Source organism: Cottoperca gobio, chromosome 6, assembly GCF_900634415.1.
Source record: "Cottoperca gobio chromosome 6, fCotGob3.1, whole genome shotgun sequence".
NCBI lineage: Eukaryota > Metazoa > Chordata > Actinopteri > Perciformes > Bovichtidae > Cottoperca > Cottoperca gobio.
The window spans coordinates 24,092,317-24,116,315 of NC_041360.1; the positions used below are offsets into that span (position 1 = coordinate 24,092,317).

The following is a 23,999-nucleotide window of genomic DNA, read 5'->3' on the forward strand; positions in this document are numbered from 1 at the left end:
CAGAAAGTGAAAGCAGGAGAAACTCAAATAACTATCACATTAAGTGTTCTTGAAGGCCAGTCTTCAAAAAGAAATTGGAGATTACACTGCACATACTAATGAATGTGTCATAACACAAACGCAATATAATAATGGATGAAGGACATGTTTGGCCCACAAAGAAAAACAACTAATTAGATGCTGGGGCTAAGAAATGTATGAAAATTGCGTTCTTTGACGCAATTTAAATTTAGTAAAGTAGGAATCTCATATTGCCCGATGGCCCATGGTGCGGAGCTTGGTCCTGGGGGGGTGGAGCAAAAATTTTAGAGGAGCGCGGTTGCGTGTGGAGGTTTGTTGGGGAGGAGTTCCTTGAGGTACGGAGGAGCATTTCCATGTATGCACTGATGGGTGAGTAGGGAGATTTTGTACTCGATCCTGAATGCGACAGGAAGCCAGTGGACGGAGTGGAGAATGGGTGGGATGTGGTTATATGTTCGCACCCTCATCAGGATCCTAGCGGCGCTGTTCTGGATATATTGGAGCTTCTGAAGACTCCCGCTTGGAATCCCGATGAGGAGAGCGTTACAGTAGTCCAACCTTGAGGAGACAAAGGCGTGGACGAGTTGTTCAGCATCTGACAGGGAGAGTGTGGGGCCGAGTTTTGCAATGTTCCTGAGGTGGTAGAAGGAGGTCTTGCACAGATGTTTGATGTGGGTGTCAAAGGTCAGATGAGGGTCAAATCTTACACCCAGGTTGGTGACTGATGGTGATAGGGGGATGTTTTGACCAGTGGGTTATGGGGGAAGACTGGACCTGGTGTGGTGTGCCAACTAAAATAGCCTCTTTTCTTTAGCTATTTAATTGAAGGAAATTGTCTTTCATCCAAGCCTTTATCTCCTCAAGGCAGGTGTTCAATGATGATGATGATGATGATGATGATGATGATGATGATGATGATGATGATGATGATGATGATGATGATGATGATGATGATGATGATGATGACGATGTCGACAGTGGGGCTGCATGTGGCATCGGGTCGGTTTTTATATATAGCTGTGTGTCATCAGCGTAGCAATGGAATGGTATTCCATGCTGGCTGATGACACGGCCAAGGGGCAGAGTGTAGAGGGCCAAGAACCGACCCTTGAGGGACACCACAGGTTACTGGGTGTATCTGCGAACTTGCACCTCCCAAGGATACGTACTCTGTTCTTCCAGAGAGGTAGGACCTGGAACCAACTCAGGGCGGAGTCACAGAGTCCGATGATGTAGGTGGAGGCGCTGAAGGAGGATCTGATGGTCAACCGTGTCGAACGCTGTAGTCAGATCCAGGAAGATGAGGAGAGATGGAGAGCCAGCGTTAGCCGCCATCAGCAGGTCGTTTGTGACCCTGACCAGAGCTGTTTCGGTGCTGTGGGCAGAACGGAAACCGGACTGGAATTTCTCAAAGAGGCAGTTGGCTTTGAGATGGTCCTGAAGCTGCTGCTGCAACTACTTTTTCCAATACCTTTGATAAAAATGGCAGGTTGGAGATGGGCCTGTAGTTGGTGAAGACATCCGGGTCTAACGTGGGTTTTTTGAGAAGAGGTCTGATGACGGCAGTTTTTACAGAAGATGGGACATGACCAGTCTGGAGCGAGAGGTTAATGACTTTGGTGATCAGGGGGCTTAGAGCACAAATGTTGGATTTTACCAGTGCTGTGGGAAAAGGGTCCAGTGCGCAGGTGGAGCGGAGGAGCTGAAGAGAAAAGAGCGGATGGTGTCGACTTTAGTCTTGAAGAAAGTAATAAATCTATTGCACTGCTCTTCTGTGGTGTCGGTGTGAGGAAGAGTTTGTGGCCTGAGGAGATGACTTATGGTGATTTGAAATACTGGCTGACTGAAGCTTCTATTTTTGTTTAGTGGTATAAAGCTAAACTTACTCTAACAGTTTGTCAGTTTGAATATACAAAGTATTAGTGTCACAAATGAATAAACACTGCTGTTTGTTTTTTATGTTTACTGCCATGATTGATTTTCCTCTGCCTTTAGGATTGCAAGTATCCAGGGTCAGGAGAGGGTGTGAGTGGGAAACCCACTGCCTCAACTTGGCCGTGGTTTGTTCTCATAGATGAGGTGTTGGGACAGAGGCATTCTACCAACCCCCCTGGCCTAATTGCCTCCATTCCCGAGAACACACCAGGGCCAAGTACAGCAGTGGGTGACCGGGAAGCGAAGGAAGAAAAAGAAGAGGAGAAGGAGGAAGAAGAAAGCCAGCCAGAGCCAGTTAAGTGGAAAGAGAAAGAGAGAGGAAAGATGAATAAAAAAAAATAATATATATATATATATATATATTTATATAATGATAAATGTGTTGTTTGTTGTATTTACATGAACTATAAATGAATGATCAAACAAAGAAAATTATTGAATGATTTATTATAAACTGATAAACATTATAAAAATGTAACTGTGCTGCTGGACTTGGATGAGCTGCCACATAAAAAGAACCCTGGTGTCTTCTGATGGTGGGCATCATCTGGGGTGGTCTCCAGAGTGTATGGGATGCCCCTCCACTGTCCACCGCATTGTCCATTGAGTGGGTTTGCAGGGCTGACCCAATCGACGACTGACGTGTCACTAAGATGTTTTCAGAAGCAGGGAAGAATAACAGACTTATACTAAACAACATTATTTTTGACAAAAGAAATCCCAGCACAAAATATTTCAACAGGAAAAGCTGTTCTTAAAAAACAAACATTAAGTAATTAGGTATCACAGCTTTACAACTGATTTACTCACTTTAACAATAGTGGTACCCGGGTACCTCCTCCAGGGCAGACAGCTGGTCCCGCCAAGGTGCACCAATGACTGCCTCCAAACCATTCTCTCCCTCATCCTCTGAGGCCATGATGTCTCAAGCCCCAAGGCTGATGTTGTGGAGGACGGCACATGATGTTATGACCTGAAATCGTAAAATATATATATTTATATTTATTAACACCCATTTTTGCAATGATGAACCAAAATCTGCTTTTATTTTTATGATTATTTACATTCAATTATTTTTGGACTCGAATATAATATAGATTGTGTAAAAACCATCATAATATCACAATTAAGTGTAAAAACGCCATTTAACATTTTGAACTATAACATTTACTTAATTTTAAACTTATTGATTATACAGGGTAAATTATATTATGATAGAAGTTACCCCAATTCCATGCAATCTTTGTGAATTTAAAGAATATATTAGACTTAAATGATAACTTTTAGACAATAAAAACTAATATAACTTTCTAACTTTATGGTGAACTCTTTAAAGAAGAAGAACGTAAGTGTTTTTCATTATAATGACATATTACTGAAGCTCTATTTTTATATTTCTTATTATTGTTATGCATTTATTTGTATTCTTCTTCTTGTTTCTCTGTTTATGTTGAGTACATGTCTCAACATGTGTGTATTTGAAGGTTTTTTCTATTAGAATTGAAGGATTAAAAACATCATTCATGTTCTCCTCATTTATTTCTACTCTTTTACAGAAGATCTGTTCATTTCGGTGCTTTTAAATGTTTAAAGTTATACATGGGATAAGCATTTTATTACCAAAAGGAGTTCCTCCTTTAACCTACAGGAGGCGCTGTTGCACTTCATTTTAAACATGTCTGATGAGTTTAATGCCGTCAGGAAATGTGGGACTTTTGGCCATCATGGTTGTCATTGCCTATATTTAGAAACAACATATATAATTAGTTTGGTGATATAGTGTCAGTGGCGGGCCGTGCATTTCACACCTTCAGTGATGTCCTACAGTCCTACCTGAATTATTCCCCCTCTTAATACCATCATTATGACGCCATGGCTCTAGAAACTATACATTTAGACAGAAACGCAGTATAACCGGGTGTTGCATCACCTTAACATAGTCAAGTACAACAGAGTTATATTAATATTTCCGAAGCATTTATAATCAATACATCCAAATTAAAGTGTGTTAAACTACCAGCTTTAAGATCGCTAGGATACTGTCAAAACTTTAAAATAAAAGGCGCTTTTAAGGGATTAGTCTACAAAGTTTTATTATGTCCACTAATAGTATGTGAGCTTTAAGTGTGTTCACTAAACAGCGCATTGTCGCACCTAAAGCAGTTTCATTTAAGAAACGTGACAATAAAGAATAAAGACACATAAACTATTCACTGAAAATAAAAGAAAACCAAAACAATTCAACAAGTCTCCTTGAGTACTTTTACTGCACAGCTGAGCCAGTGCCCCACACACATCTCTACATCTCTTGCAGAAGCATCAAACATTTTATATATTTGTCAAAAAACTAAATGCTTGTTACCAAAACAACTGATTATTTGAACACAAAATGCATCCTCCTTTCTTTCCTCAAGAAGACTTCAATGACTCTGTTTTACAGTTTATCTGTGCGTTTCAGTTCCACCAATAAGTCCTTAGCTAGCTCTGCCTCTCAATAGTGCGTATCCAATCAAAAGACGTGGACGTGCTGACGTTATCGTACGCCTGCTAGCTGGCCCCGGTGTCCCCAACTCGACATCTGATTGGTTAACTGCCACAGTTTTGTCTCCGTTCACTTTAAGCGACAGGCGCCCGCACTGTTGCTTCTGAAGGCCTCAGGGCAGATCTCTTGGACCCTGGCAACACATGATGGCTGAAATATGATTGGATAAAAACTCTAACATAAAGGCCAGCCCTCCAAATCTCCATCTGAGGCTGGAAGCAGCGCAGCCAAGAGGACAGCTATGAAATGAAGAGAATAGACTATGGGGAATCATTTAATACATATTTGTGGAAAAAAATATATCAAAATTAAATTTATATTCTGATGATGTTTAGGCCAGCAGAGAAGGCCTTGCTGGCCCACCACTGTATAGTGTTGTATTCATTCCACACTGCTATTTTCCACTTCTGCTTAAATGCTAAACTACATTTCCTTTTCTTGTACTTGTAATAAAGTGTAATCTTATCTAAACGTAAAAAATAATTTCCACTTCTTTTGTATCTTATATCTTTCTGCTCTTGCTTTTTAAAATAAATGAATACTTACTATTGTGCTTTTTTATTTTCTGCATGTTATTGTTTTTTATTTCAGTTTGTTTCTGCTCTGATTGAAGACGTACCCTTTAAGCATTGTATGTTTACAATGCACTGCAGGAAAGGAAGAAACAACAGGGAAAGGGACTATTATAACGATGTCATTACTAATGCTAATGTTCTTGAACTGTGTAACTGCGAGAGCATCGGAACAATAATCCTGTATATGAACACATTCACACAGTAAAGCTGTTTATGACGCAGGAGGAGTTGTGAACAGGGAGGGACATTGAAAGTGAAAGTAACAAGTCGGACTGACAGACGCCATTTTCTCGTCGACAGAGCCGCAGCAGCAGAACAGGGTGAGTGTTAACAGCAGCTCTGCTGGGGTTTTACACATTCATTCTTTAGTGTGTCCTGCTGTGTGTCTCTAACAAGCAGAGTCCTGGAGTCCAATGTGATGAAATGTTTGTGAGCATCATCGCTACATGTCACACAGCAGCACAGTCCAGATGGAGAGCAGCCTCACAACCCGTCACCCTCCGGATCAATGCTTGTTCTTTCTCCAACCAGTCAACACTAAACTTCTTCTTCTTGCTTTTTACCTTCTAAAAGTTCAAATTAACTTTGTGTCCGTTTCGGGGCGGAACTCCCGGAAGTAGTTTCAAAATAAAAGCCGTGCTCCTGTAAACAAGGTGTCCGGTGCTGACAGTGACTCCGGGTTGATAGCAGACATGCGCAGAGTGTGTTGACATCTGAGCAGGAAGAAAGTTTCTGCCTTTTCCCTCCAGAGACACAGTTTATACTGCAGTTTGTACCGGAACACAGATCACATGACACTCAAGTGCTCCACTCTAAACCTTTGTGTTTTATTGTTTATTTACCAGCTCGTTAAAACATGTAACTGTAGATATAAACAACACAACGGAGCACAAACTACTTTATCATTTAGTAGAAATACATTTATTTTCAGTTATTTCTCCATTTACTTTGATCACGGATACAATTCAATCCAGAGAGTCGAAGAGTCTGTCTGTCAGCAAGGAACACTTTTTACATTTACACTTTTATTTCTGGTCATTTCCGTTCAGTCACGTGAGGCTGATGATTCCTGAGCTTCTGCTTTGATAGGAGTTATATATTCTCTACTTTACCTGAAGCTTTTAGCCTAATAATTCATCTCCAGCGTTCAAAAGACGCCACAATCATAATCTGGTTATTAAATAATGGATCCACAATCAGAATATCAATAAGTACTTTTACTGAAGTACTACACTTGAGTAAATCACCTTTATACTTGTACTGCACTACATCTCAGAGGTAAACATTGTTCTGGTCTCAGTTCTTCCTGTCAGTTAAACATGTATCTCCAGATGATGTTTGTGATGAACTGAAGGATGAAGTTTCCTTTATGAGAAGATTCTTCTTCTTCAGATGAATAAAGGGAAACGTGGATTCAGTTGAACAAAGTCCTTCTACTGGAAATAAGACTACATTCTACTAATCTAACTACATTTCTTTTAAAATGTTTTATATAATGTGTGTGTGTGTGTGTGTGTGTGTGTGTGTGTGTGTGTGTGTGTGTGTGTGTGTGTGTGTGTGTGTGTGTGTGTGTGGGTGTACAGTAACTCTCAGACTGGAGAAGATGAATGATTTAAAAGATGAGGAGGACGGCTCAGTGTCTCCAGTCCCCAGCTGTCTGTCTCTGAAGAGTGACAGGTCTATGGACAAACCTATAAAGTTCAGTAATGAACCTGGACCCTCAGACACAAAGTAAGAGTCTATTTCTACTGTAAACTGACCTGAAGAGGATTCAGTTTTTATGTTCTCTGATAATCTAATGTTTTATAATTACATGAGCCCAGTAGAGTACAGTAAAGAAACACAGTAGAGTACAGTAAAGAAACACAGTAGAGTACAGTAAAGAAACACCGTAGAGTATAGTAAAGAAATGCAGTAGAGTATAGTAAAGAAACACCGTAGAGTACAGTAAAGAAATGCAGTAGAGTACAGTAAAGAAACACAGTAGAGTACAGTAAAGAAACACAGGAGAGGACAGTAAAGAAACACAGTAGAGTACAGTAAAGAAACTCAGTAGAATACAGTAAAGAAACTCAGTAGAGTACAGTAAAGTAACACAGTAGAGTACAGTAAAGAAACTCAGTAGAGTACAGTAAAGAAACACAGTAGAATACAGTAAATAAACACAGTAGAGTACATTAAAGAAACACACTAGAGTATAGTAAAGAAACACAGTAGAGTACAGTGAAGAAACTCAGTAGAGTACAGTAAAGAAACACAGTAGAATACAGTAAAGAAACACAGTAGAGTACATTAAAGAAACACACTAGAGTATAGTAAAGTAACACAGTAGAATACAGTAAAGAAACTCAGAAGAGTACAGTAAAGAATCACATTAGAGTACAGTAAAGAAACTCAGTAGAGTATAGTAAAGAAACACAGTACAGTACAGTAAAGAAACTCAGAAGAGTATAGTAAAGAAACACAGTATAGTAAAGTAACACAGTAGAGTACAGTAAAGAAACTCAGTTGAGTACAGTAAAGAAACTCAGTAGAGTATAGTAAAGAAACACAGTAGAGTACAGTAAAGAAACACAGTAGATTACAGTGAAATAAACATTTCTTGTTTCCACAGACAGAGAGCAGTGTCTCCAGTCCCCAGCGGTCTGTCTGTGAAGAGTGACAGGTCTATGGACAAACCTATAAAGTTCAGGAATGAACCTGGACCCTCAGACACAAAGTAAGAGTCTGTTTCTACTGTAAACTGACCTGAAGAGTATTCAGTTCTTATGTTCTCTGATAATATAATGTTTTATAATTACATGAGCCCAGTAGAGTACAGTAAAGGAACACAGTAGAGTACAGTAAAGAAACACAGTAGAGTACAGTAAAGAAACTCAGTAGAGTATAGTAAAGATACTCAGTAGAGTACAGTAAAGAAACACAATAGAGTACAGTAAAGAAACACAGTAGAGTACAGTAAAGAAACACAGTAGAGTATAGTAAAGAAACACAGTAGAGTACAGTAAAGAAACACAGTAGAGTATAGTAAAGAAACACAGTAGAGTACAGTAAAGTAACACAGTAGAGTACAGTAAAGAAAAACAGTAGAGTATAGTAAAGAAACGCAGTAGAGTATTGTAAAGAAACTCAGTAGAGTATAGTAAAGAAACTCAGTAGAGTATAGTAAAGTAACACAGTATAGTAAAGTAAAGAAACTCAGTAGAGTATAGTAAAGAAACACAGTAGAGTACAGTAAAGGAACTCAGTAGAGTACAGTAAAGAAACACTATAGTATAGTAAAATTACACAGTAGAGTACAGTAAAGAAACACAGTGGAGTTCAGTACAGAAATGCTGTAGAGTATAGTAAAGAAACACAGTAGAGTACAGAAGAGAAAAACAGTAGAGTATAGTAAAGAAACGCAGTAGAGTATTGTAAAGAAACTCAGTAGAGTATAGTAAAGAAACTCAGTAGAGTATAGTAAAGTAACACAGTATAGTAAAGTAAAGAAACTCAGTAGAGTACAGTAAAGAAACACAGTAGAGTACAGTAAAGAAACACAGGGAGTACAGTACAGAAATGCTGTAGAGTATAGTAAAGAAACACAGTAGCGTACAGTAAAGAAACACAGTAGAGTACAGAAGAGAAAAACAGTAGAGTACAGTAAAGTCACACAGTAGAGTACAGTAAAGAAAAACAGTAGAGTACATTAAAGTAACTCAGTAGAGTACAGTAAAGAAACTCAGTAGAGTACAGTAAAGAAACACAGTAGAGTATAGTAAAGTAACACAGTAGAGTACATTAAAGTAACTCAGTAGAGTACAGTAAAGAAACTCAGTAGAGTACAGTAAAGAAACACAGTAGAGTATAGTAAAGTAACACAGTAGAGTACAGTAAAGAAACTCAGTAGAGTACAGTAAAGAAACTCAGTAGAGTATAGTAAAGAAACTCAGTAGAGTATAGTAAAGAAACACATTAGAGTACAGTAAAGAAACTCAGTAGAGTATAGTAAAGAAACACAGTAGAGTACATTAAAGAAACACAGTAGATTACAGTGAAATAAACATTTCTTGTTTCCACAGACAGAGAGCAGTGTCTCCAGTTCCCAGCTGTCTGTCTGTGAAGAGTGACAGGTCTATGGACAAACCTATAAAGTTCAGGAATGAACCTGGACCCTCAGACACAAAGTAAGAGTCTGTTTCTACTGTAAACTGACCTGAAGAGTATTCAGTTCTTATGTTCTCTGATAATCTAATGTTTTATAATTACACGAGCCCAGTAGAGTACAGTAAAGGAACACAGTAGAGTACATTAAAGAAACACAGTAGAGTACAGTAAAGAAACTCAGTAGAGTATAGTAAAGATACTCAGTAGAGTACAGTAAAGAAACACAATAGAGTACAGTAAAGAAACACAGTAGAGTACAGTAAAGAAACACAGTAGAGTATAGTAAAGAAACACAGTAGAGTACAGTAAAGAAACTCAGTAGAGTACAGTAAAGAAACTCAGTAGAGTATAGTAAAGAAACTCAGTAGAGTATAGTAAAGAGACACATTAGAGTACAGTAAAGAAACTCAGTAGAGTATAGTAAAGAAACACAGTAGAGTACATTAAAGAAACACAGTAGATTACAGTGAAATAAACATTTCTTGTTTCCACAGACAGAGAGCAGTGTCTCCAGTCCCCAGCTGTCTGTCTGTGAAGAGTGACAGGTCTATGGACAAACCTATAAAGTTCAGGAATGAACCTGTACCCTCAGACACAAAGTAAGAGTCTGTTTCTACTGTAAACTGACCTGAAGAGTATTCAGTTCTTATGTTCTCTGATAATATAATGTTTTATAATTACATGAGCCCAGTAGAGTACAGTAAAGGAACACAGTAGAGTACATTAAAGAAACACAGTAGAGTACAGTAAAGAAACTCAGTAGAGTATAGTAAAGATACTCAGTAGAGTACAGTAAAGAAACACAATAGAGTACAGTAAAGAAACACAGTAGAGTACAGTAAAGAAACACAGTAGAGTACAGTAAAGAAACACAGTAGAGTATAGTAAAGAAACACAGTAGAGTACAGTAAAGAAACACAGTAGAGTATAGTAAAGAAACACAGTAGAGTACAGTAAAGTAACACAGTAGAGTACAGTAAAGAAAAACAGTAGAGTATAGTAAAGAAACGCAGTAGAGTATTGTAAAGAAACTCAGTAGAGTATAGTAAAGAAACTCAGTAGAGTATAGTAAAGTAACACAGTATAGTAAAGTAAAGAAACTCAGTAGAGTATAGTAAAGAAACACAGTAGAGTACAATAAAGAAACTCAGTAGAGTACAGTAAAGAAACACTATATTATAGTAAAGTTACACAGTAGAGTACAGTAAAGAAACACAGTGGAGTACAGTACAGAAATGCTGTAGAGTATAGTAAAGAAACACAGTAGCGTACAGTAAAGAAACACAGTAGAGTACAGAAGAGAAACACAGTAGAGTACAGTAAAGTCACACAGTAGAGTACAGTAAAGAAAAACAGTAGAGTACAGTAAAGAAACTCAGTAGAGTACAGTAAAGTAACTCAGTAGAGTACAGTAAAGAAACTCAGTAGAGTACAGTAAAGAAACACAGTAGAGTAAAGTAAAGAAACACAGTAGAGTATAGTAAAGTAACACAGTAGAGTACAGTAAAGAAACTCAGTAGAGTACAGTAAAGAAACACAGTAGAGTATAGTAAAGTAACACAGTAGAGTACAGTAAAGAAACACAGTAGAGTATAGTAAAGTAACACAGTAGAGTATAGTAAAGTAACACAGTAGAGTACAGTAAAGAAACACAGTAGAGTAAAGTAAAGAAACACAGTAGAGTATAGTAAAGTAACACAGTAGAGTACAGTAAAGAAACTCAGTAGAGTACAGTAAAGAAACACAGTAGAGTATAGTAAAATAACACAGTAGAGTACAGTAAAGAAACACAGTAGAGTATAGTAAAGTAACACAGTAGAGTACAGTAAAGAAACTCAGTTGAGTACTGTAAAGAAACTCAGTAGAGTATAGTAAAGAAACACATTAGAGTACAGTAAAGAAACTCAGTAGAGTATAGTAAAGAAACACAGTAGAGTACAGTAAAGAAACACAGTAGATTACAGTGAAATAAACATTTCTTGTTTCCACAGACAGAGAGCAGTGTCTCCAGTTCCCAGCTGTCTGTCTGTGAAGAGTGACAGGTCTATGGACAAACCTATAAAGTTCAGGAATGAACCTGGACCCTCAGACACAGAGTAAGAGTCTGTTTCTACTGTAAACTGACCTGAAGAGTATTCAGTTCTTATGTTCTCTGATAATCTAATGTTTTATAATTACATGAGCCCAGTAGAGTACAGTAAAGGAACACAGTAGAGTATAGTAAAGAAACTCAGTAGAGTATAGTAAAGAAACTCAGTAGAGTATAGTAAAGAAACACAATAGAGTACAGTAAAGAAACACAGTAGAGTACAGTAAAGAAACACAGTAGAGTACAGTAAAGAAACACAGTAGAGTATAGTAAAGAAACACAGTAGAGTACAGTAAAGAAACACAGTAGAGTATAGTAAAGAAACACAGTAGAGTACAGTAAAGTAACACAGTAGAGTACAGTAAAGAAAAACAGTAGAGTATAGTAAAGAAACGCAGTAGAGTATTGTAAAGAAACTCAGTAGAGTATAGTAAAGAAACTCAGTAGAGTATAGTAAAGTAACACAGTATAGTAAAGTAAAGAAACTCAGTAGAGTATAGTAAAGAAACACAGTAGAGTACAGTAAAGAAACACAGTAGAGTATAGTAAAGAAACACAGTAGAGTACAATAAAGAAACACACTAGAGTATAGTAAAGTAACACAGTACAGTAAAGAAACTCAGTAGAGTACAGTAAAGAAACACTATATTATAGTAAAGTTACACAGTAGAGTACAGTAAAGAAACACAGTGGAGTACAGTACAGAAATGCTGTAGAGTATAGTAAAGAAACACAGTAGCGTACAGTAAAGAAACACAGTAGAGTACAGAAGAGAAACACAGTAGAGTACAGTAAAGTCACACAGTAGAGTACAGTAAAGAAAAACAGTAGAGTACAGTAAAGAAACTCAGTAGAGTACAGTAAAGTAACTCAGTAGAGTACAGTAAAGAAACTCAGTAGAGTACAGTAAAGAAACACAGTAGAGTAAAGTAAAGAAACACAGTAGAGTATAGTAAAGTAACACAGTAGAGTACAGTAAAGAAACACAGTAGAGTAAAGTAAAGAAACACAGTAGAGTATAGTAAAGTAACACAGTATAGTACAGTAAAGAAACTCAGTAGAGTGCAGTAAAGAAACACTATAGTATAGTAAAGTTACACAGTAGAGTACAGTAAAGAAACACAGTGGAGTTCAGTACAGAAATGCTGTAGAGTATAGTAAAGAAACACAGAGTACAGAAGAGAAAAACAGTAGAGTACAGTAAAGTCACACAGTAGAGTACAGTAAAGAAAAACAGTAGAGTACAGTAAATTAACTCAGTAGAGTACAGTAAAGAAACTCGGTAGAGTACAGTAAAGTAACTCAGTAGAGTACAGTAAAGAAACTCAGTAGAGTACAGTAAAGAAACACAGTAGAGTACAGTAGAGAAACACAGTAGAGTATAGTAAAGAAACACAGTAGAGTACAGTAAAGAAACTCAGTAGAGTACAGTAAAGAAACTCAGTAGAGTACACTAAAGAAACATAGTAGAGTACAGTAAAGAAACACACTAGAGTATAGTGAAGAAACACAGTAGAGTTTAATAAAGTAACACAGTACAGTAAAGAAACTCAGTAGAGTACAGTAAAGAAACACAGTAGAGTATAGTAAAGAAACACAGTAGAGTACAGTAAAGAAACACAGTAGAGTACAGTAAAGGAACACAGTATAGTAAAGTAAAGAAACACATTAGAGTATAGTAAAGAAACACAGTAGAGTACAGTAAACAAACACTAGAGTACAGTAAAGAAACACACTAAAGTACAGTAAAGAAACACACTAGAGTATAGTAAAGAAACACAGTAGAGTACAGAAAAGAAACACAGTGGAGTACAGTACAGAAATGCTGTAGAGTATAGTGAAGAAACACAGTAGCGTACAGTAAAGAAACACAGTAGAGTACAGAAGAGAAAAACAGTAGAGTACAGTAAAGTAACTCAGTAGAGTACAGTAAAGAAACTCAGTAGAGTACAGTAAAGTAACTCAGTAGAGTACAGTAAAGAAACTCAGTAGAGTACAGTAAAGAAACACAGTAGAGTATCGTAAAGTAACACAGTAGAGTACAGTAAAGAAACACAGTAGAGTAAAGTAAAGAAACACAGTAGAGTATAGTAAAGTAACACAGTAGAGTACAGTAAAGAAACTCAGTAGAGTACAGTAAAGAAACACAGTAGAGTATAGTAAAGTAACACAGTAGAGTACAGTAAAGAAACACAGTAGAGTATAGTAAAGTAACACAGTAGAGTACAGTAAAGAAACTCAGTTGAGTACAGTAAAGAAACTCAGTAGAGTATAGTAAAGAAACACATTAGAGTACAGTAAAGAAACTCAGTAGAGTACAGTAAAGAAACACAGTAGATTACAGTGAAATAAACATTTCTTGTTTCCACAGACAGAGAGCAGTGTCTCCAGTTCCCAGCTGTCTGTCTGTGAAGAGTGACAGGTCTATGGACAAACCTATAAAGTTCAGGAATGAACCTGGACCCTCAGACACAAAGTAAGAGTCTGTTTCTACTGTAAACTGACCTGAAGAGTATTCAGTTCTTATGTTCTCTGATAATCTAATGTTTTATAATTACATGAGCCCAGTAGAGTACAGTAAAGGAACACAGTAGAGTATAGTAAAGAAACTCAGTAGAGTATAGTAAAGAAACTCAGTAGAGTATAGTAAAGAAACACAATAGAGTACAGTAAAGAAACACAGTAGAGTACAGTAAAGAAACACAGTAGAGTACAGTAAAGAAACACAGTAGAGTATAGTAAAGAAACACAGTAGAGTACAGTAAAGAAACACAGTAGAGTATAGTAAAGAAACACAGTAGAGTACAGTAAAGTAACACAGTAGAGTACAGTAAAGAAAAACAGTAGAGTATAGTAAAGAAACGCAGTATAGTAAAGTAAAGAAACTCAGTAGAGTATAGTAAAGAAACACAGTAGAGTACAGTAAAGAAACTCAGTAGAGTACAGTAAAGAAACACTATAGTATAGTAAAGTTACACAGTAGAGTACAGTAAAGAAACACAGTGGAGTTCAGTACAGAAATGCTGTAGAGTATAGTAAAGAAACACAGAGTACAGAAGAGAAAAACAGTAGAGTACAGTAAAGTCACACAGTAGAGTACAGTAAAGAAAAACAGTAGAGTACAGTAAAGAAACTCAGTAGAGTACAGTAAAGTAACTCAGTAGAGTACAGTAAAGAAACTCAGTAGAGTACAGTAAAGAAACACAGTAGAGTATAGTAAAGTAACACAGTAGAGTACAGTAAAGAAACTCAGTAGAGTACAGTAAAGAAACACAGTAGAGTATAGTAAAGTAACACAGTAGAGTACAGTAAAGAAACACAGTAGAGTCAAGTAAAGAAACACAGTAGAGTATAGTAAAGTAACACAGTAGAGTACAGTAAAGAAACTCAGTAGAGTACAGTAAAGAAACACAGTAGAGTATAGTAAAGTAACACAGTAGAGTACAGTAAAGAAACACAGTAGAATAAAGTAAAGAAACACAGTAGAGTATAGTAAAGTAACACAGTAGAGTACAGTAAAGAAACTCAGTAGAGTACAGTAAAGAAACACAGTAGAGTATAGTAAAGTAACACAGTAGAGTACAGTAAAGAAACACAGTAGAGTAAAGTAAAGAAACACAGTAGAGTACAGTAAAGAAACACAGTAGAGTAAAGTAAGGAAACACAGTAGAGTATAGTAAAGTAACACAGTAGAGTACAGTAAAGAAACACAGTAGAGTATAGTAAAGTAACACAGTAGAGTACAGTAAAGAAACTCAGTAGAGTATAGTAAAGAAACACAATAGAGTACTGTAAAGAAACACAGTAGAGTATATTAAAGAAACACACTATAGTATAGTAAAGTAACACATTAGAGTACAGTAAAGAAACACAGTAGAGTACAGTAAAGAAACACAGTAGAGTACAGTATAGTAACACAGTAGAGTACAGTAAAGAAACACAGTAGAGTACAGTAAAGAAACACAGTAGAGTATAGTAAAGTAACTCAATATAATACATTAAAGAAACTCATAGATGCGCCCCCCCTCTCCTTTTCTCTTCTCCCTGTTCTCAGCCTTTCTTTGTGCTCCCTCACTCTCATCCTCCTCTCTCCCACACAGACACATTTAAAATCTAAAATATTACACACACACACACTCAAAGACTCTCCCTCCCAAAGACACACACACCTTCACACAGACAGACACACACAGCTCTGCTCAGACAGATTTATTGTAAATGTCACACACCATAATATTGACAGAAATTGAATTAAACCTCTCCTACCAATATTCAGAAGCCAGTTATTATCAACAATGAACATTGTGTCTCTCACACACAAACTCTCAGTAAAGAAATGTGAAAAAGTGTTTTATCTTCCTCTGCATGTTGCTTCTTTAAATTAGTGGGACTTCTCACATTCCTTGCCTTGAACAACCCTCCTCAAATCTGGCTTGTATTCCGTTGTGGTCACTCGAAGCAAATCTTTCACACGTGTGTCAGTCAGAACATATGGATACTTTGATTGCACGTGCTTCAGGGTAGATACACACCGACTCACAGACGTATGTTGACCCAAACATTGATAGTAGCTTGAACGCAGCCCGCTTGGCATTGGGATATTTTTCCATTGGCACAGTTTTCCAGAACTCAAGGGTCCCTTCCCTCAGACCAGGTTTCAGTCGGTCTTCCTCAGACAGTTCAACCATCTCCAACTCGGCCACCACCTCGTCCGTGACTAGCGGGGCTTTCAAACAGTCAACGAGGAACGTAATCTGTGACCTTTTCAGCTGTAGATCATGGAACCGGGTCGCAAAGTTTTCGTGCAGGGTTTCAACCAATGTTGCATTTCTGCTTGTCCGCTTGCTTTTAGCAGAGAGGGAAAATGCGCTAACTCTACCTTTTGAAGAAGTGTCTTAAACAGTTTCAGTTTGTTACCAGACGCAAATACACTTCTCACACTAGGTCAGGCAGCATTTTTAACTTTCCCTGCAGATCCAGGTTCAGTCTGTCTAGATGACATAGCACTTCATATTTTCGCTTAGCTGTGCATTATTTCCCTGCAATTTTAGGATCAAACTCAGATGGTCAGATAGTGTTTACTCAACGATAGGTCTTTCCCCCCTCGAAGGTGATTGGTTCACTGCATCGTAGGCATTTTTGGGATTGGCTCTTGGGCCACATCAAAATTAGACGTGCTGTCATGCTCTCATACTGACAGCACACATACACACATATACACACACACAAATAAAATACGATATGAACTGAAGAGCCGCATGAAACTGGGCAAAGAGCCGCATGTGGCTCGAGAGCCGCGGGTTGGCCACCCCTGCAGTAGAGTACAGTAAAGAAACACATTAGATAACTGGGACTAAACTGCCACTTTGGAACAATTATCATGTTGGAGAAATAGGTTGTACCAATCAGTGAACATCAGCCACCACTATTGTAATGTGTTATAAAGAACGTGTTCATCTCCACAGAAAGAAGAGCAAAACTCCTGTTTCTGTGGAGGAGCAGCGGTCCAGCTGTGCTTTGTGTCAGGACGTCCTGAAGGATCCAGTCTCTACCAGCTGTGGACACAGTAAGACTGTACATCTGTCTGCTGCTGTCTTCATGTCTGAAAACAGGATTCTTCCTGCTTCATTTGTTTGTACAGCACATTATGATCTGTTATATATATTTATTAATCTCACATGTGTCTTCTCTTTCAGCAGATAGAGGTCTGCAGGAGGTTTTAGATGAACATAGGATCAGTCTGAAGAGGAGATGTGAACGTGTGACTGAAGGAAGTGATGAAACAGTGAGTAAAACCCTCCTCAACAGGATCTACACTGAGCTCTACATCACAGAGGGACTGAGTGAAGAGGTTAATACTCAACATGAGGTGAAGCAGCTTGAGACAGCTTCCAAGAAAAAGACCCTCCGTGACACTCCAATCAAGTGCCACGACATCTTTAAAGCCTCACCTGACCAACAGGTACACATCAGAGTCGCTCTGACGGTCGGCGTCGCTGGCATTGGAAAAACCTTCTCCGTGCAGAAGTTCACTCTGGACTGGGCAGAGGGTTTGGAAAACCAAGATGTCAGTCTGGTGATTCCGCTTTCCTTCAGGGAGCTGAACTTGATCAAAGCTGAGCAGCACAGTCTTCTCAGGCTGCTCCATGTTTTCCATCCAACCTTACAGAAGGTCACAGCAGAGACGCTCGCTGTCTGTCACGTTTTGTTCATCTTTGACGGCCTGGATGAAAGCAGACTTCCACTGGATTTCCACAACAATGAGGTTGTGTCTGATGTCACACAGCAGTCATCAGTCAACGTGCTGTTGACAAACCTCATCAGCGGGAATCTGCTTCCCTCGGCTCTCGTCTGGATAACTTCCCGACCTGCAGCAGCCAATCAGATCCCTCCTGCACGTGTGGACAGGGTAACAGAAGTACGAGGCTTCACTGACGTCCAGAAGGAGGAGTACTTCAGGAGGAGATTCAGTGATGAAGAACGGTCCGGCAGAATCATCTCTCACATCAAGACATCCAGGAGCCTCCACATCATGTGTCTGATCCCCGTCTTCTGCTGGATCACTGCTACAGTTCTGGACCACATGTTGACTACAGACCAGAGAGGAGAGCTGCCCCAGACCCTCACTGACATGTACTCACACTTCCTGCTGGTTCAGACCAAGAGGAAGAAGCAGAAGTATGATGAGGGACATGAGACGAGTCCACAGGAGCTGACGAAGGCTGACGGGAAACTTCTTCTGAAGCTGGGGAGGCTGGCGTTTGAACATCTGGAGAAAGGAAACATCATGTTCTACCAAGAAGACCTGGAGCAGTGTGGTCTTGATGCCACGGAGGCCTTGGTTTACTCAGGAGTTTGTACAGAGATCTTCAAAAGAGAGAGTGTGATCTTCCAGAAGACAGTCTACTGCTTTGTTCATCTGAGCATTCAGGAGTTTCTGGCTGCAGTCTACCTGTTCCACTGTTACAGCAAGAGGAACACAGAGGTACTGAAGAACTTCCTGGGGAGTGACTGGAAGAATGACTCATCCCTGGATGTCTTCCTGTCTGAAGCCATGCAGAAATCCCTCAGAAGTAAGAATGGCCACCTGGACCTGTTTGTCCGCTTTCTCCACGGCCTCTCTCTGGAGTCCAACCAGAGACTCTTAGGAGGCCTGCTGGGTCAGACAGACAACAGTCCACAAATGATCCAGAGAGCCATCAACACCCTGAAGGAGATGAGGAGTGAAGATACCTCTCCTGACAGAAGCATCAACATCTTCCACTGTCTGACAGAGATGAAGGACCACTCAGTACATCAGGAGATCCAAGAGTTCCTGCAGTCAGAGAACAGATCAGAGAAGGAACTCTCTGAGATCCACTGCTCAGCTCTGGCTCACATGCTGCAGATGTCAGAGGAGGTTCTGGATGAGTTGGACCTGAAGAAGTACAACACGTCAGAGGAGGGACGACGGAGACTGATTCCAGCTGTGAGGAACTGCAGAAAGGCTTTGTAAGTCCAGATGTGATTAACTTTATAAATCAGAGTAGATTAGAAGTTTAGTTCTTCAAATATACACGAGAAAATTCATTTTATTGAATAAATATATCCACTTTTTACTTCATTATTTAGTTTCAGATGTTCTTGAGCTGTTTCAAACGCTGTGAGAGCAAAACAAGTGTTTTCAGCTTCTATCTGTGAAGTTCATGAACACATTTCTATTTATTTGTAATAATTGTTACACTTGACAGTTTCTTCCTCTCATTACATTCCTTTGGGGGATGGAGGCGACATGCAGACCTTGTCAAACTAAAGACTTTAGAGGTGCTCGAGGTTTCATCACATTTTACAGTTCTGAGTGAATGCAGAGAAGTTGTTGTTACATTCTAGCAGTTTCTTCATCATTACATCAGACACACAGGTAATACCTGATTGTTTTATGCTGAAGAGTTTAAACGACTCAAGCAAATGTTTTGTCATCAAATGCATGAAATAAATCTAATGTTTCCTCTTTCATAATAACACGTTTTGTAATATATGTGTCCTGACAGACTTTATCGATGTGGACTCTCAGAGACTGAATGTGAAGTCGTGGCCTCAGCTCTGAAGTCCAACCCCTCCCACCTGAGAGAGCTGCACCTGAATATACGATCACTGGAGGATTCAGCAGTGAAGCTGCTGTCTGCTGGACTGCAGAGTCCAAACTGTAGACTGGAGACGCTGAGGTCAGTTCACTGACTGTAGCTCGTGTAGTAAATATAATTGGCACAATTTGCAGACAGGTGAAGACGTTGTAATTATTATTATTGTCTTCTTTATTTTTCAAATGTCTGAATATTGTGGAGAATGACGTAAAGTAGAGAAAGTAAATGTTTGACGGGACAGTTGTTGAGCTTCCACAGACTCACATTGTGCTCCATGAGTCAGTGAAGAAGATGTCAGTACTGAGGTGTGTGAGAGATATGAAGGAGGTTGTTAAACATCTGATGACAGAGAGAAACAGGCTGCAGAGACTTTGAGCTTTGATTACCAACACATTTGTATCATTGCTGACAGTGACCTCTAAACTTCTTCAGCTCTGAACAGATTATTAAACCTTAATAATAATAATAATAATAATAATAAGCTTTATTTGTAGAGCACCTTTCATACAAGAATTACAGCCCAAAGTGCTTCACAGCAGAAACATCAAACTTAGTAGAAGATGAGACAGAGCATTTACAGCACAATAATCAGTGTTGATGTAAATGAGTGTGAAGTCAATTAAAATAATATAAATAACAGAATTAAAATAGTATAAATAACACTGGAGATCATGCCTAGTATCTGTATCTGTGCCGTACTTAACGACCTCCTGAAACCACGTTCATCACCATTCTTGTAGATGTTTGAAAGGATCAGAGCCACATGTTGAAAGCATGAGATCCACAATGGGCCCCTGTGGCCCTTCAGCTGGTTTACTCCCTTTGCTACACATTCTTCAGAGTCTTCCCGTTTCATAAACAAACCCCACTTTGTTAAGTTTGATGAAATCTATCGGTTAAAGACAGTTTTTCTCCAACAATATTCTTTAATCTTTCACTTTTCCACTAATTGTGTAAAGAACATGAAACACATTTATCAGAGGAGCTTCCTCTTGTTCCCGTGGTAACACCGTCTGTCTGATCTCAGGCTTTTCAAAAATACACACCTTTACACATTCAATGTTACACCTTGAACTAACTCAAGCAGCAACATTGTTTTCTGAAGTTACATCATGTTTTCTTTATTCAGATTGAAGGTCTTCAGTCTGTCAGAGATCAGCTGGGCTTCTCTGGTCTCAGCTCTGAAGTCCAACCCCCCCCTCCTGAGAGAGCTGCACCTGTGGTACACCAAGCTGCAGGATTCATCAGTGAAGCTGCTGCGTGACCTTCTGGAGAGTCCAGACTGCAGACTGGAGACTCTCAGGTCAGTTCACTGACTCTCTGGTACTACTGTAGATCCAACATGTTTCATGAATTATTGAACATAATTTATGTTCATAAATAATTTACATCATAAAGTCGTAACTTTCCTTTTGTTCATATTTTGACTTTTCTTGCACTAAATTGAGTGTGCAGTCACAGAAGACGAGTGTTTGTTAAAGCAGCTGTAGCAAATGTCCACTGTTAGTTATTAAAGTACATTTATGTTCACGTGTGGTAAACGCTCACATCTGTATACAGAAGGTCATCTGAACTAATATTAGTGTACACTGATGAAGTTTACTTTCTCAAGCACAAAGAATTCTTTGTTTCCTTCATTTCAATGTGTTTCCACAGATAATAAAGTAGAAGCTGATGTTATGATGAGCACAATAACAGAATGACAGCGTCACTCCAATTCATGTTTTCTTTATTCAGATTGATGGACTGCAGTCTGTCAGAGATCAGCTGGGCTTCTCTGGTCTCAGCTCTGAAGTCCAACCCCCCCCTCCTGAGAGAGCTGGAGCTGTGGGACAAGAAGCTGCAGGATTCATCAGTGAAGCTGCTGCGTGACCTTCTGGAGAGTCCAGACTGCAGACTGGAGGCTCTCAGGTCAGTCAGGGTCCGACTCAGTCTCTGCTGGTTCAGCAGTATTGTACTAACAGGGGGGTTAATGTGTTACTCACGTTGGGGAATCCCCCAGTTCTACCTTCCACTTGTAGCCTAGCTTAGCAGAACTAATCAGTGATTTCACTCATTGCCTGCAGGTTCTCCTGTTCTTTCATCTGGTGTTTCTTTTCTTTCATTCTTCCACTAACAATAAAACACAAGCTGACAATGCAAAGCCAAGCAACATGTTACAAGTTGTAACTTTGGAACTTGTGATTTCACAGAAGAGTGAGACAGGTAGTGTGTTTGGTTTTTGGATCCAGACTAAAGACGAGTTACTTCCTGTAATGCAGGCTCAGAGCTGTCTGCAGTCAGTTGTAGTGTTTGCACAGAAGATATGATGCCATGTAAAGCGTTCCATCAGTCGGCTCGTGTCAGGACTCTGAAGCGGGCTGACTCTAACAACAAACTGTTATTTAAACCTGAGACATAACTTTTGGGATTGTGTTCGTCTCTACAGGATTAATAACGAGTTGATCACAGCTGAGAAACACACAACATGTGAGTATTGCAGCATATCCTCCATTCATCCAGATATTACATGAACATCTGATCTTAAAATGAGATGCTCTCATCGTACACAAACTACTTTTCAATTCTGTTTCTGTTTTTTGTCTGCTAATGTTTCTCAGCTTCAGTCAAGTTTTTATTGAGTTCTTTCTCTTGTTGTCCTTCAGAGGACTCCATCAAACTGGATGTGTGAACAAACCTGCCCGAGGAAGACAGCAAGGTGAAAGAGGAGCAGCTGCACAGTGTGAAGTATATTTATGGAGCTTCACCACAGAATCAAATGTAGTTATTGGTAATTGTTTGCCTGGGACCGACCTGCAGGCTCAGCTTGTATTAGCTCAGATCAACTGGTCCTCCTGCTGGAGAGACGAGTGGAAGATGGAGCAGTTCATATCTAAAGATTTGATAATATTGCTAAATGCCTTGTGGTGTAATTAACTTGGGTCACTTTTATCATTTAGTTTGTAAGTGTTCTGCATTATGAGAACATTGTGTTAAGATGTTCCATTGTTATGGTTTGTAATTTCATAATGTTTTTATATGCACACATTGTAGATGTGTTTGTTCCCACGCGTCCCAGCCGGCACAGCAAGTGTTATCAGGAGGTGTTTCAAGTCTCTCTCTCTCAGTGGGGGGCAGAGGACCAGGGCTCAGTCACAGGTTATTGGGGTCGTATACTTTATGGCACCCAACCATCTGGGGGTACAGGGCCTGTTGATCTGTACCAGGGGTCTCCAACTCTTCTTCATCTGAGAGATACTTTGAAGAAATGAAAGAGGCCAAGAGCGACTTGCATCACATCGCTTACATTTACTCACAGAGCACTCATCAGGTGAATTAAAGTACTTTGTGTACACGTGTGAAATTAAAATACCCAAAGCTCATCAACAATCTTAACTTCACATCAAGGTCCAAGAAAACGACTTTGTTCACATATTATTCTTATTATGGCCACACAGTAAATACATCACCTTCATCAATACAAGCATCTTCTGGCACATGTACAATAAGTGCGTTCCCTCTTTAGTAAGTTAGTGAGACGACTGCACTGCATGGACTCCACCACAGAGGTGTATGCTGGAGTGTGCACACTTAGGTTCCCTCGAACAGACTCATTTAAATGTTCATCACTCTTGTTCTGGTCGGGTGAATAAACAGCTGTTTTAAGTGTTGCTTGTAGCTGGTTCACCTTTTCAGTCCGTCGCGTGCAGCAGGAAGCAAAGTCACCACGTTGCGTCTTTAGCCAGCGGACACACTGGTCCCGCAGATAAGAAAACATTTCCTTTTCTTGTACTTGTAATAAAGTGTAATCTTATCTAAACGTAAAAAATAATTCTACACGTTCTTGAGAACGAGTAGACTCCACTTCTTTTGTATCTTATATCTTTCTGCTCTTGCTTTTTAAAATAAATGAATACTTACTATTGTGCTTTTTTATTTTCTGCATGTTATTGTTTTTTATTTCAGTTTGTTTCTGCTCTGATTGAAGACGTACCCTTTAAGCATTGCATGTTTACAATGCACTGCAGGAAAGGAAGAAACAACAGGGAAAGGGACTATTATAACGATGTCATTACTAATGCTAAATCAATTAACCTGACATTTATTTTCAAATGAAAATACTTTTTCTTCCCTATTCTTTCTTGAAATTTAACCTTCAAGATTGTAGTTCTAAAGTACACAAAGGAGATTCATGTGTACCTTCATATGTGCCTTTATGTAATACACCTTGAATTTCAGGGGGGGGGGGAGAGAAACACTGTCCTTGGAACATATACCGTTTTTTAGCTTACTTAGCTTAATGCTAACGTTATTGCAGCAAACGTGTAGCGTTAGCTTGCTAGGAAAACGCATTCCTTGTAGTAAAAATATTTTACACGTTGGTTGGGCAAAACATTAACAGTAACGTTAACTACTTATACATTTGCTAGTGAACTACTCTGAACAGGGAAAGCGACTTTTGAGGGAAGACACCAATCCCGCCATGACGGTGTCAATCCTCTATAGATGTATCAGTGCTAGCCAACGGTCTGTTAGCAGTTAGCTTAGCCTTGATCCCGGACCGTTTGCTACTCAAGTTAAAGTTA

At 39.0% G+C, this 23,999-nt stretch overlaps 1 protein-coding gene across 6 annotated transcripts; it reads left to right on the forward strand.

Moving 5' to 3' along the window:
* Positions 1-5,073: 5,073 nt before the first annotated feature.
* Positions 5,074-23,349, forward strand: LOC115009297 (NLR family CARD domain-containing protein 3-like). 6 transcript variants are annotated; one of them, XM_029433203.1, is made up of 12 exons: positions 5,074-5,393; positions 6,657-6,804; positions 9,138-9,242; positions 9,717-9,821; positions 11,214-11,318; positions 13,683-13,787; positions 16,777-16,877; positions 17,008-18,802; positions 19,342-19,515; positions 20,564-20,737; positions 21,172-21,903; positions 22,080-23,349. In XM_029433203.1, exons 2-11 carry the CDS (start codon positions 6,677-6,679, stop codon positions 21,458-21,460), a joined length of 3,081 nt encoding a protein of 1,026 aa, XP_029289063.1. In that variant the 5' UTR covers positions 5,074-5,393; positions 6,657-6,676; the 3' UTR covers positions 21,461-21,903; positions 22,080-23,349. The 6 variants fall into 6 exon arrangements, with proteins under 6 accessions (XP_029289063.1, XP_029289066.1, XP_029289065.1 ...); XM_029433206.1 differs by having other exon boundaries at positions 17,011-18,802; XM_029433205.1 differs by having other exon boundaries at positions 6,667-6,804.
* Positions 23,350-23,999: the final 650 nt, after the last annotated feature.